This window comes from Nelusetta ayraudi, unplaced genomic scaffold (assembly GCF_046127955.1).
Source record: "Nelusetta ayraudi isolate G7.1 ecotype Tasmania unplaced genomic scaffold, CSIRO-AGI_Nayr_v1 ptg000136l, whole genome shotgun sequence".
NCBI lineage: Eukaryota > Metazoa > Chordata > Actinopteri > Tetraodontiformes > Monacanthidae > Nelusetta > Nelusetta ayraudi.
This window is the reverse complement of record NW_027466186.1, coordinates 6,063,729-6,074,408: the sequence shown is the minus strand read 5'-3', so window position 1 is coordinate 6,074,408 and position 10,680 is coordinate 6,063,729. Positions and strand designations below refer to the sequence as shown.

The window sequence follows — 10,680 nt, the reverse complement described above, 5'->3', positions numbered from 1 at the left end:
AAAGAAAAAAAGATTAATTCTTCTTACAAAGAACACAGCATACTGACTCCACATCCGCTTACAGCTCATAACAGAAAATGCAGATAAAAAGAGGTTGCATGCATTTTCATACCAGATATACAGTATGTACATTCATTCATTCATTCATTTTCCATACCCACTTAGTCCCGAGCTCAGGGTCATGGGGGTCTGCTGGAGCCTATCCCAGCTGTCATAGGGCGAAGGCAGGGGACAGCCTGGACAAGTCGCCAGTTCATCGCACGGCCACATAGAAACAAACAACCATTCACACTCACATGCACACCTACGGACAATTTAGAGTGTTCAATTGACCTCACATGCATGTTTTTGGACTGTGGGAGGAAGCCGGAGAGAACATACGCAGACAAGGGGAGAACATGCAAACTCCACACAGAAAGGTCCCAGGCTCGGAATCGAACCCTTGACCTTCTTGCTGTGAGGCGGCAGCGCTAACCACTGCGCCAACGTGTCGCCCAGTATGATAACTTGTTAAGACTTCCTCTCGAGTCACAGATAGTTTGTGATGGAGCTGAACACTTTAATGATAAAATACGTTGAATAGGCTAATATTGTTTATCTACAAAAAAAAAAAAAAAAATCCAGAAGAACTCTATAATGCATCATTACAAAAGAGGTGAGAATTCATATAATAAATGAAACAAACAAACATGTAACATTAATAGACTGTCACACTAAAACTAGTTGTACCGCATTGCATATGAACTTACATACGGAGCTTATCCAAAATCTATCACAACTTGACTAATCATAAGTCGATGATTTATATTTGTATCACTGCTATCCAATATTTACCTCATTCACCATGTAGGATTTACTTATTTCACACAAAAACACATCACGGTAAAGTTAAATCACAAGTACACTTAATTACAGTAAAATGTATTGTCGTACATAAAAATAGGCGACCTTACAAATATCGAATCCGCAAAATCCAGTTACACGCCCGCCATCTGTAGGCAGGAAGGGAACTGGTAATGTAGGAATTTAGGTCAACCATCGGTTAATGCGTTCCTCCAGCCAGCAGGGGCGCGCTAGTGCAATAGTCTTCATCTTTGCAGGAGAGAGTGATTCGTGCGGCTAGCATAATGCTAACGAGTGTAGCGTTGCAAGCTGCGACCTCGTTATCATTCGTTTAGGAAATATGTATTGCTTCGCAACCTTTTTTTCAAATTCAGGAACGGAGAGGAGAAGTCTACCAGTCTACTACACGAATGTATTATAAGATTCTTTTAGATTATTATATAGTTCGGGGTCTACCATCGGCAGAAAACCCGCTTCCATATGTTATAAAGACTGCCCGTCGTGATATATATTTTTGAAAGTTGATTGGCTCTGGGTCGCCCTGAGACGTCCCTTCGTGTCTGGGATTGGACAACAAACGACGTGTCTTTTAAAGTGACATTCGGCTGTCATCTGTCGGATACGTAACGAGGACAAATGCAGCTCAGGAGTAAGTTACCCCGAGCTCGATGGCTTATAATCGGACAGTGATTATCATAAATAGTTGTCTTCGTCCCCTTTTGCGACGTAGCCGCTTTAATTGAACAACTCCTGTTCAATTGAAGAGCTCATATCGTAACACTTAACAGACGTGACTGCTAATGCTGTATTGCTGCTAAAGCATCCTCACAAAATGATGTAAAGCCTAAAACGCGTTGCTAAATTCACTGTGGCAAGGACAGGCACACGACGTGTCGGTAATATTTCCTGGGAAACGTACATCTGATGCCTCCGTTTGATGTTAGTTTATCCACGGAAGTGTTTATGACGGCTGAAGACCCCGGCCATGGTTACAGCTTCTCCATTACGTTAGTTTAGTGACTCATTGAAAATGCATGCAATGGGGATTGGAGTAAGGATAATGTAGTTATCCTTTTATACACGGGTTAGTCTTACGGTTGAACAGTCGAATACGTTCAGACCGATGCAACCAAACTTCACAACCTTCAACGATGCCGTCGTTCGCCACGATGACCTTCGAACTTACCTAATACTTTCCACGAAACCTTCGAATCTGAAACTTCGCACGCCCCCACTCACAAGATGCATGCATTTGCACTTTAACGCCCACGATCAGCATTTGTGATTTTAACTTTGAAAATTAATTTCACCTCTCACGTTTTCGCGTTATCCGTTAGTCTTGTGCTCTCTTTTGCATGATATAAATATAGACTGTAGTGTCTAAAGCTTGTTGCTTAGATGTTCAGTCTTCAGGCTCAAATTCCATTGGATTATTTGAAAAATATCACACACCAGGTGCAAAATGAAATGCCTTCCCTTTTGTTTGTATATTAACTTTATTTTGATCGTCAATCGGGAGAAACAACTCAGTGGCATGGAACTTCATAGACAGTACCCAGTTTGAGGAAAAAAACAATTTGAGAGCATATTACAAGTTAAGAAGAGATTGCATTTTGCTTTATTTTTTTGTGCTTCTGAAACAAAGAAAGGGAAAAGGTGCACACAGTACTACCCACAATAATTGTGGAAGTGCTAGACTTCTTTTTTTTCTCTTTCTTTTTAATTTCTATTTTCGTGCACAAGACCTGTCGAAAAGTAAATGTGTGTGGTGTTTTAAAATGTTGCCATTCACCAAAGCTAATGATGATGATAATTTACTGCTGAATCACAAATCGCAACTGAGAGGAAATCAACACGTCAAACACGAGAGCGCTCAATGAAGTGTGCCTTTTCGCCTTCTAGCCCAGCCTCTTCCATGCTGATGCGACCGGTGTTGCGGTTGAGGAGACTGGCAGCTCATCTCTGTGAAGCAACCATGTCCACAAACTATTCTGGCACCAGTCCGCCCTCTCCTGCCAGTGGAGAAGCTCCTACTGCAGCTATTTTAATCATCGGAGATGAGATACTCAAGGTAAATACAAGATTTGATGTACATGCATAAATACATACGGACCTATGAGTATGCTTCTGTTAAACCTGTTGCACTGAATAAATTCAGTAAAAACTCTCGCTTATAAAATGTGTATTTCATTCAAGGACGCCCTAATTTGCCTGTACTCAAAAGTTGTAAAGTCCCATGACGTTTTTTTTTATTTGACGTGACAGCTGTGCTCAGCCTTGCCTCATAAAAATATATACATATATTGACAGAATAATGATTTAAACATGAAGTTTTTGGTCCACTTCAATGCCGCGGCACACCCTCACTGCTCCGGGACCAGTCACTGAAATTTCATCCAGCCAGACCTTGAAGTCATTCTCTTCCCGTTGTCATCTCTCAGGGTCACACCGTGGACACCAACAGCGGCTTTCTGACACGAGCGCTGAGGAAGCTCGGGGTGTCCGTGCAGCGCATAATCGTTATACCCGACAAGCAAGAGGTCATCGCCAAAGAAGTGTCCCTCCTGTCACCTCAGTACACACACCTCATCACTTCGGGGGGCATCGGCCCCACCCACGACGACGTCACCTTCGAGAGCATCGCCATGGCGTTCCAAGAGGAGCTACATGTCCACCCAGAGCTCTCCCGTCTGGTTCAGGAATTCTTCGGGGTGGCGGATGAGAACAGTCCCACGATGAAGCTCGCCATGGTGCCTCGCTCGGCCAAACTCAACTATGGAACGGACCCACAGACTGGAAAACCGCTTCGATATCCACTGGTAAGTCAGTGCAAAAGGCTGTAGGCAAGTAGTCTGCAATTGGCAAATGCCATGCAGCTTGTTTTTATAGCGCTGTAGTGATTGCAACATCAACTTCTTCCCAGACTTTGCAGGAATGCAAAGTCACCTCTTGCACAACATACAACCCATTTGTAAATCACATTAATCATTGATGGAAAACAAGAGCATGATAAAAACACACCTACTGGGTTGCAGTTTATAAATCTTTAATCTGACTTTTTTTACTGTTTTCTGGTGGCACAACCTCACTTCCCTCTACAGTAAGCGAGATTCTGAGATGTGACAGTGACATTTTCTGGTTTAAAGAATAACACAAAGGCGTCCATCTCCTTTTTTCCCCCAGGTCAGTGTGCGCAACGTTTTCGTCTTCCCTGGTATCCCATCTCTCATGGAGAGGGCTTTCTCTGGGCTGGAGCACCTGTTTGCTGGATCAGGGACCACCTTCTACTCCAGAGAGGTAACACCGCCAACTTAGCTGTCACCACATATCCCTTTGTAGGTGCTACAAAGGGACTGGATATTTTCATTCCTGACTGCACTTGAGCTGCCTTGTACAGATTTTTGTTCAGAAACTCAATATTGAGCTTCACAAACCAGTGTATTCATCCCTCTGCTTGCTTTGGTTTGTTGGGTAAATTAAATGCTTCGTTGTACCTTCTGATAGATCAGGCACCCCTGCTGAGCAGAGCAGTCTTTTGCCTGAAGATGTTGTCACTCACCTGGGAGAAGGATCATACCCTCTGTGACATCACAAAGGGGTTGACATTTATAACCGTTCAAGCACTCACTTTTTTTAGGGTTAACTGTTGGCATGCCAGAGACACATATTATTGCGGGAAAACATTGGTGAAGTTTTTGACACGATATGGGGCTTTTAATAATGAATTTGAATAGTTTGAGTCCAACTCTCTGTCACCTTTTGTTTTAGGTGTTTGTGGATGCAGATGAAGCAGAGATCGCCCCCGTGCTGACCAAACTGCAGGCCGGTTGGGGTCGCCGAGTGGCTCTGGGCTCCTACCCGGACTGGCTGAGCAACTATCACAGAGTCAGGCTGGTCCTGGACTCAGACAGCCAGGAAGAGGTGGACAACGCTCGGATTCAGCTGCTCGACGAGCTTCCCAAGGGGAGCGTGGTGCCTTTGGTGACGGACCCGGTGTCCATCGCCACCGCCGAGGTGTACTTGCTGGCCAACAATGGTGAGCAACAGAATCCCGCAGCTCTGCCACAGTGACCTTTGGAAGCACTCTGCTCTGAATCTGCACTTTAATCCAAGCGGTGTTAGCATTTTCCACTGTACACAGCACTATTATGTAACTGCCAGAGCAGAGGAGGAACTATTTTTTTTCCTAGCTAGTAGTTGAGAAAACAACAGAGAGGATGTTGCTTAGCCATTAGAAGCTGCACAATTCATTTCATGTGCTAACAAGCTGTCCATTGCTCGCTACAGGCTTCATTAGTGCCACAGCAACGGCAAACAAAACTGCAAACCTTGTCCTAAATTTGTGATCACGGCCACTTTTGTGCTGCTCATTGGCCTCCTGCTGTATGTCTGATTTTCTCCTGGTGTTTATGAGTATCGGATGAGAGTATCTAGTTTCTCTACAAAAACATGATTTAAAAAAAGCATCAGAACTTTTATTTTAAAGTGTGCAGTTAACAGGTTCATATTGTTTCACACGCAGTAGTGCCAAAGCAGGGATGGTCACTTCCCACTTGGGAGGGTCATTATTAATCTGGAAGAGGTAGTCGTGCCCTTTGTGATGTCACAAGAGGTTGTTTTTCTCTGTTTAAGCACTCACGTGTGTGAAAAGTAAAACAAGAAAAGAAGTGGACAGAGAAGGACAAACCTCTGGACAGGCCAGAAGCACGTATTAGTGTTTGAAAACATTGAAAAGTGGATTTGGGATATTTGGTATCTACTAGTAAATATTAAAACGTTCTGGTCTCCGTGTTGGATATAATGTGCAACTGAAAGGATACGGCAGGGAGACCAATCAGATTATTTTACTCTAAATTCTTTCAGAGTGAGTAATAAGTGTTTAATTCAGGCTCAAGAAGACTGTGGTTTTATTTGATGAGAACAAAATCCTTCACTGTCATTTTGATTTTATTCCAAGGCACACCGCTGGGCGAGCGAGTCAAGTCTGCACTGAAAACCATCGAGGCGGCGCTGGATCAGTATTCGACAGATGCAGTGTGTGTCGGCTTCAACGGGGGTAAAGACTGCACGGCGCTGCTGCATCTCTACTACGCTGCGCTGAAACGGTAACAGGACACAGAGACGGGACGTTTTAATCTGGTGGGGGAAACTGTTGATCAGAGGTTAAAGGAATGAAAGATTGAAAAACAATAAGACTTCTTTTTCAACGTGCTGTGTCACAAAAAAAGGAAGTGACCAAAAAAAAAAGTGTTTTTAAAATAGCCACATTTGTAAACAAGGCCTAGGTTATGTCAACAGCAGAGAGATATCCTGGGCCGAGACATGACCAGCAGGGCTGTTAAGCAGAATTGGACAGGGATGGATGACGACCACGATAAATGGGAACTTATTTTATCTTCTCCTCTCTTCGACCCAGGCGGTATCCAGATAGCAAAGACAAGGTAAAAGCCCTGTACATCCGAATTGTCTCCCCATTCCCAGAAATGGAAAGATTCCTTCAGGACACGATAAAAAGGTGAGAACACCAGGCAGTCTTACCGGGACACAACGCTTCCTCCCAGGCTCCTCAACACTCCGCACACGTTTTCATCCGCGTCGCGTTTCAGGCTCATACGCGGGAACCTTGCATTGATCCACGGTCGACTCGTTATTGGCCCGCCGCAGGTACGACCTGGACCTGTTCTCCGTGGAGGGCAGCATAAGGCAGGCGCTGAGCGACGTGCAAGAGAGGAGGCCGGAGCTGAAGGCCGTGCTGATGGGAACCAGGAGGAGTGACCCCTACTCGCTCACACTCACCCCCATGTGCCCCACCGACCCTGGCTGGCCAGAATACATGAGAGTCAACCCGTTACTGGTAAGACACACCCGCACACACAAACGTACAGGTCAGATTCTCCAAAGCACAAAATCATGCTCCCACTCCAACTAGGAGAAATTGACAAAATAAATATCCAACTTGTGCTGAACAAGCACCTCTTTTTCATCTCAAGAGCTGCTCCCTGATTGCGACATCGTACAAATGGCCGGGCCTCGGCTTCCTCATCGCTAATGTTTTCCTGCTGCAGGAGTTCTTCGACTGCTGATATCAATCTGTTTTCCCTGCTCTGACCTGGCACTCTCCCCTTTGTTGCTCTTGATGTTATTTGCCTCAAGCTTTACAGTGCAAATCCTCAGGGCCGAGAACAACACGACGAACGCTGGATTGTTTATGACGCATGTCAGCGGCCCTGCAGTGTTCCAGCGGCTTTAAACTCGCCGATTAATTATCCCCGATATTTTATCCTTAACGCTACAAACGGTAATGGTTTGGTTTTCCTGCGGGTCTCACCGTCGTACAAGGACTGGTTCAAAAAGCTTTAAACATTATCATCCTCCAAAATCACTGAAATGGCAATCTGTCCAGAACACAAGAATACCCACGCAGCACTCGTCATAATGTCCCAGACACAAGACACTACAGGTCCTTGAGTGATCAGACGTAACTTTAGAAGAAAAAGAAACACGTAGCACAATCGACATTGTCAGCCTGCTGTTTGCAGCCTTCACCGTGTTTTGCACTGACAAAGCACAAAGGAGAAAAAAAAAAAAAATAAGAATGTGGAATGGCAAGATAGTGTTAGTGCTGGGAAGGGAGTGGACTGTAAAGTACACAATTTGCCGGTCTGCTCCTTCTCACTGACACTTCTCTCTCTAGCTGCCATGACCCCTGAATTGCGCACGTCGCAATAAAAGACTGGCAATGGGAACAGCTAAACTTGGAAAAAACTCTCAAACTTGGCTAAAAGGCTGTAACGCTCTCATGAGGTGGTTTTTCCAGACATATCAATACAGAGGGATATCACAAAAGTGTCACGGAAACACTTTTTTTTTCGCATTTGCATGTCAGCGGACCTGACGTACGGGGTCACGTGACCAGTTCACTTCAAGTGAAAATGACGCGTTATGTTTGGACGGAGGAGGCCACAGAATTTTTTTTTTTACAAGTAATCAAAGAGAAAAATATGACAAGCATTCTTGACAGCAAACAACCTCAAAATGCAGATTTATCGCAAAATCTTTTGAACCTCCCTCCTCCTCAAAGTGGGGCCTCACGGGACGAGATTTTACGAGAGTTTTGGTTTATATGCTTCATACCATTCAATGGAAACGAAACACCTGCGAATCGTAATCGTACTTTGTACGAGTTTTATTTTGCGAAAAACTGTCATGGAAACGCACGTTACTGACATGTTTGATGTCTACGGCCGGTGACCTAAAAGGCTTGGACTCAGTCAGGAACAGAGGAAAAAAACAACAAAGAAACAAAACAGGCTCAGAATTGAGCCCAGTGTCGTCGAGTATGCGGCGAACCTTACACAAATGCGCAGGGGATGCACCAAGAAACCGACTGACGCTCTTTCCCTCTGCTCTGCAGGACTGGACGTATCACGACATCTGGTCCTTCCTGAGAACGCTATACGTGCCCTACTGCATTCTCTACGATAAAGGGTAGGCTATGCATTTCTCTTTTTCGTCCCCCCCACCCCCACAACAACATGACAGCCTGACATGCGGGACTCTTTGCCTGAATGGTTCTGTGTCCACCCTCCGCAGATACACGTCCCTGGGCAGCATGGACAACACCTGTCGGAACGCCGCCCTGCAGGTGGTGGACGGCCGAGGGGTGGCGCGCTACAGGCCGGCCTACCTGCTGGAGAACGAGGAAGAGGAGCGGACCTCGCGCGCCTGACCGAAGCCCGCCTCGTTTCTGTGTCACCCGTCACCCCCCTCCTCTCCCTCCGCGGAGAGCAGAGACGTTTTTATCGAGTCTCCGCGTAATTACTCGCCCGGCAGAAGTCTGCTGCGTGGGGAAGGCTTCGAGCGTGCGTGTATGCTATTTGTTTTATACATGTCAGCCTCGTCCTGAAGTAATGGTTTTTCACTGCTGCTGAATAAAACATCAGTCTGTGTCATCTCGCTCCATTGTCTCGGTGCTATTTTTAAGGGGGGGGGGGGGATCTCGCACGCAGATGGCAGCGCGGGCACGGCCGTTTCTGTACGACACCCGATTTTGTCGCACTGGATCCGTTTGTCTGGTCGCCCCGATCCGACGAGATCAATCACCTCCCGAGGAGACGGCATCAATCGAGGTGAATTAGCAGTTAATGCGAAGAGGGTTTTTTTTCCGTCAAGCCGAGGAAATCTCCTTTTTGGAGCACTTGAGTTCTCGCCTCTGGTGCAGACTGGTGAAGGTCAACCGGCAGACTCGTATTGATTACTCTGTCTCGCGCTGAGCACCCATAATTGCAACTCTGTTTAAAGGTCCCATATTATAAGACACTTTTAAATCTTTATTTTTCATCCTAGACTCCCACTCGCTCAGCCTCACTTTATTAATAATCCATGAAGCGCTACAGATTTTCAGAAAACAGCAGAACTCTGTTTGCCAACTCCCCTGCAGAAATGTTTGATCTTGGCTTTCCTGCGGAAAATTGTTCAGTCGGACTGGCAAACTATTTGGAAGAGGTGGGGGAAGGGTGATCCGAGAGGGTGGGATGAGCACTTAGCTGAAGGGGGTATCAGTGAGGGGTTTTGTTCCTGAAAATGTTGGCAAGCAAACGAATAAAGTGGTGGCCTTTCTCATTTGGGGTTCACTGTCAGACCATGGACATGTCTTGTAAGGTTTAAAAGTGAAGTTGATCTGTAGCTTTCATAGCCTGTGATTGGTTGGTGGGGTGTCATGTGCCTTGGGGGAAACGGGGAAATTCTGTTTTTATCTCCAGTAAAACTTCTGCCTAAACGCATCCTGTCTCCATCCTGCTGTTGTTGGTGTCCTATTTCCACCCATCATCTTAATACGGGACCTTTGAAACTCTCAATAGCCGCCAGCCTGTTTGCAGTTCACAGTTTCGGCCTCAAGGGGGCGTTGTTTTGCACATTTTCCCCCCCGTCCTCCACTTAGCGCCGATGATTACAAGAAAATGACCTCTGTTTCGAGACAGGATTGAATCCCGGCTCATCGATCCCCCCCCCACCTCCTACCCACCTCCCCCCCCCCAGCCTGAAGATTAGTCAAACCTGGCGCAGCGACGATCGATAGCGGCCGATCTAATAAAGCGGGTCGCTTACGAGGCCACCGCGGGGCTGCACACACTGTTACACCGGCAATTACCAGCGCCGCGTTCACCGGCCCTCTCCGATACCCGCTCTGCTTATCTTGCTGGCGGGGTGGGGGGCGTCACGGCTGCCTTATTTATTAATAATAACAGCAATAGAAGGGAGGCTCCGTAATCACTGCAGATATATAACGCTGAGTGCACAGGAAGAAAGAAAACAACAACAACAACATCATCATCAACAACAGGACATCGTCTGGAATGGTGTTTGTGTAGGAGACAATTATGTTGTAATCAACTTGCAACGAGTACACAGCAAACTTGGACTTACGCCCCTTGTGTTGTATTGTATTACATCGTGTTGTGAGAAACGATGCACTAATCGGCATGTCCGCGCTGAATCTGTTACGCTATCAAATAGACCCGATTGGACCTTTTTAAGCCAACGTTGAAATGTGAATATTAGTCTCCCCCCTACCCCATCATATATTCCAATGCGGCTTGTTGTTTTGCAGCTAGAGTTACTTACTTTTTGCTGGGCTGAATATTCTTGACTCACCTGTTTTCAAATATTTCTTTTTGGACTCTGGCGAAGCAGCCTTGCGCGATAAATTACCCCAAAATATTCAATAAATCTCCAGGAAAAAACAGGATAATTAATTCTCTTTTGCATACAAAAACTTTTTAGGTTCCTGCGCTAAACTTTTTTTGTAGGCAGCTTCCTGCTAAAAACGGACGCTTC

The 10,680-nt window shown here is 45.8% G+C and overlaps 1 protein-coding gene across 2 annotated transcripts; it reads left to right on the top strand.

Moving 5' to 3' along the window:
• The first annotated feature begins 1,115 nt into the window (after positions 1–1,115).
• Positions 1,116–8,800, top strand: flad1 (flavin adenine dinucleotide synthetase 1). Of its 2 annotated transcripts, none has more exons than XM_076012688.1 (10): positions 1,116–1,492; positions 2,746–2,914; positions 3,285–3,662; positions 4,027–4,140; positions 4,612–4,879; positions 5,801–5,948; positions 6,260–6,358; positions 6,508–6,697; positions 8,258–8,331; positions 8,437–8,800. In XM_076012688.1, exons 2-10 carry the CDS (start codon positions 2,759–2,761, stop codon positions 8,570–8,572), a joined length of 1,563 nt encoding a protein of 520 aa, XP_075868803.1. In that variant the 5' UTR covers positions 1,116–1,492; positions 2,746–2,758; the 3' UTR covers positions 8,573–8,800. The 2 variants fall into 2 exon arrangements, with proteins under 2 accessions (XP_075868803.1, XP_075868804.1); XM_076012689.1 differs by having other exon boundaries at positions 1,118–1,255.
• The last annotated feature ends 1,880 nt before the right edge of the window (positions 8,801–10,680 follow it).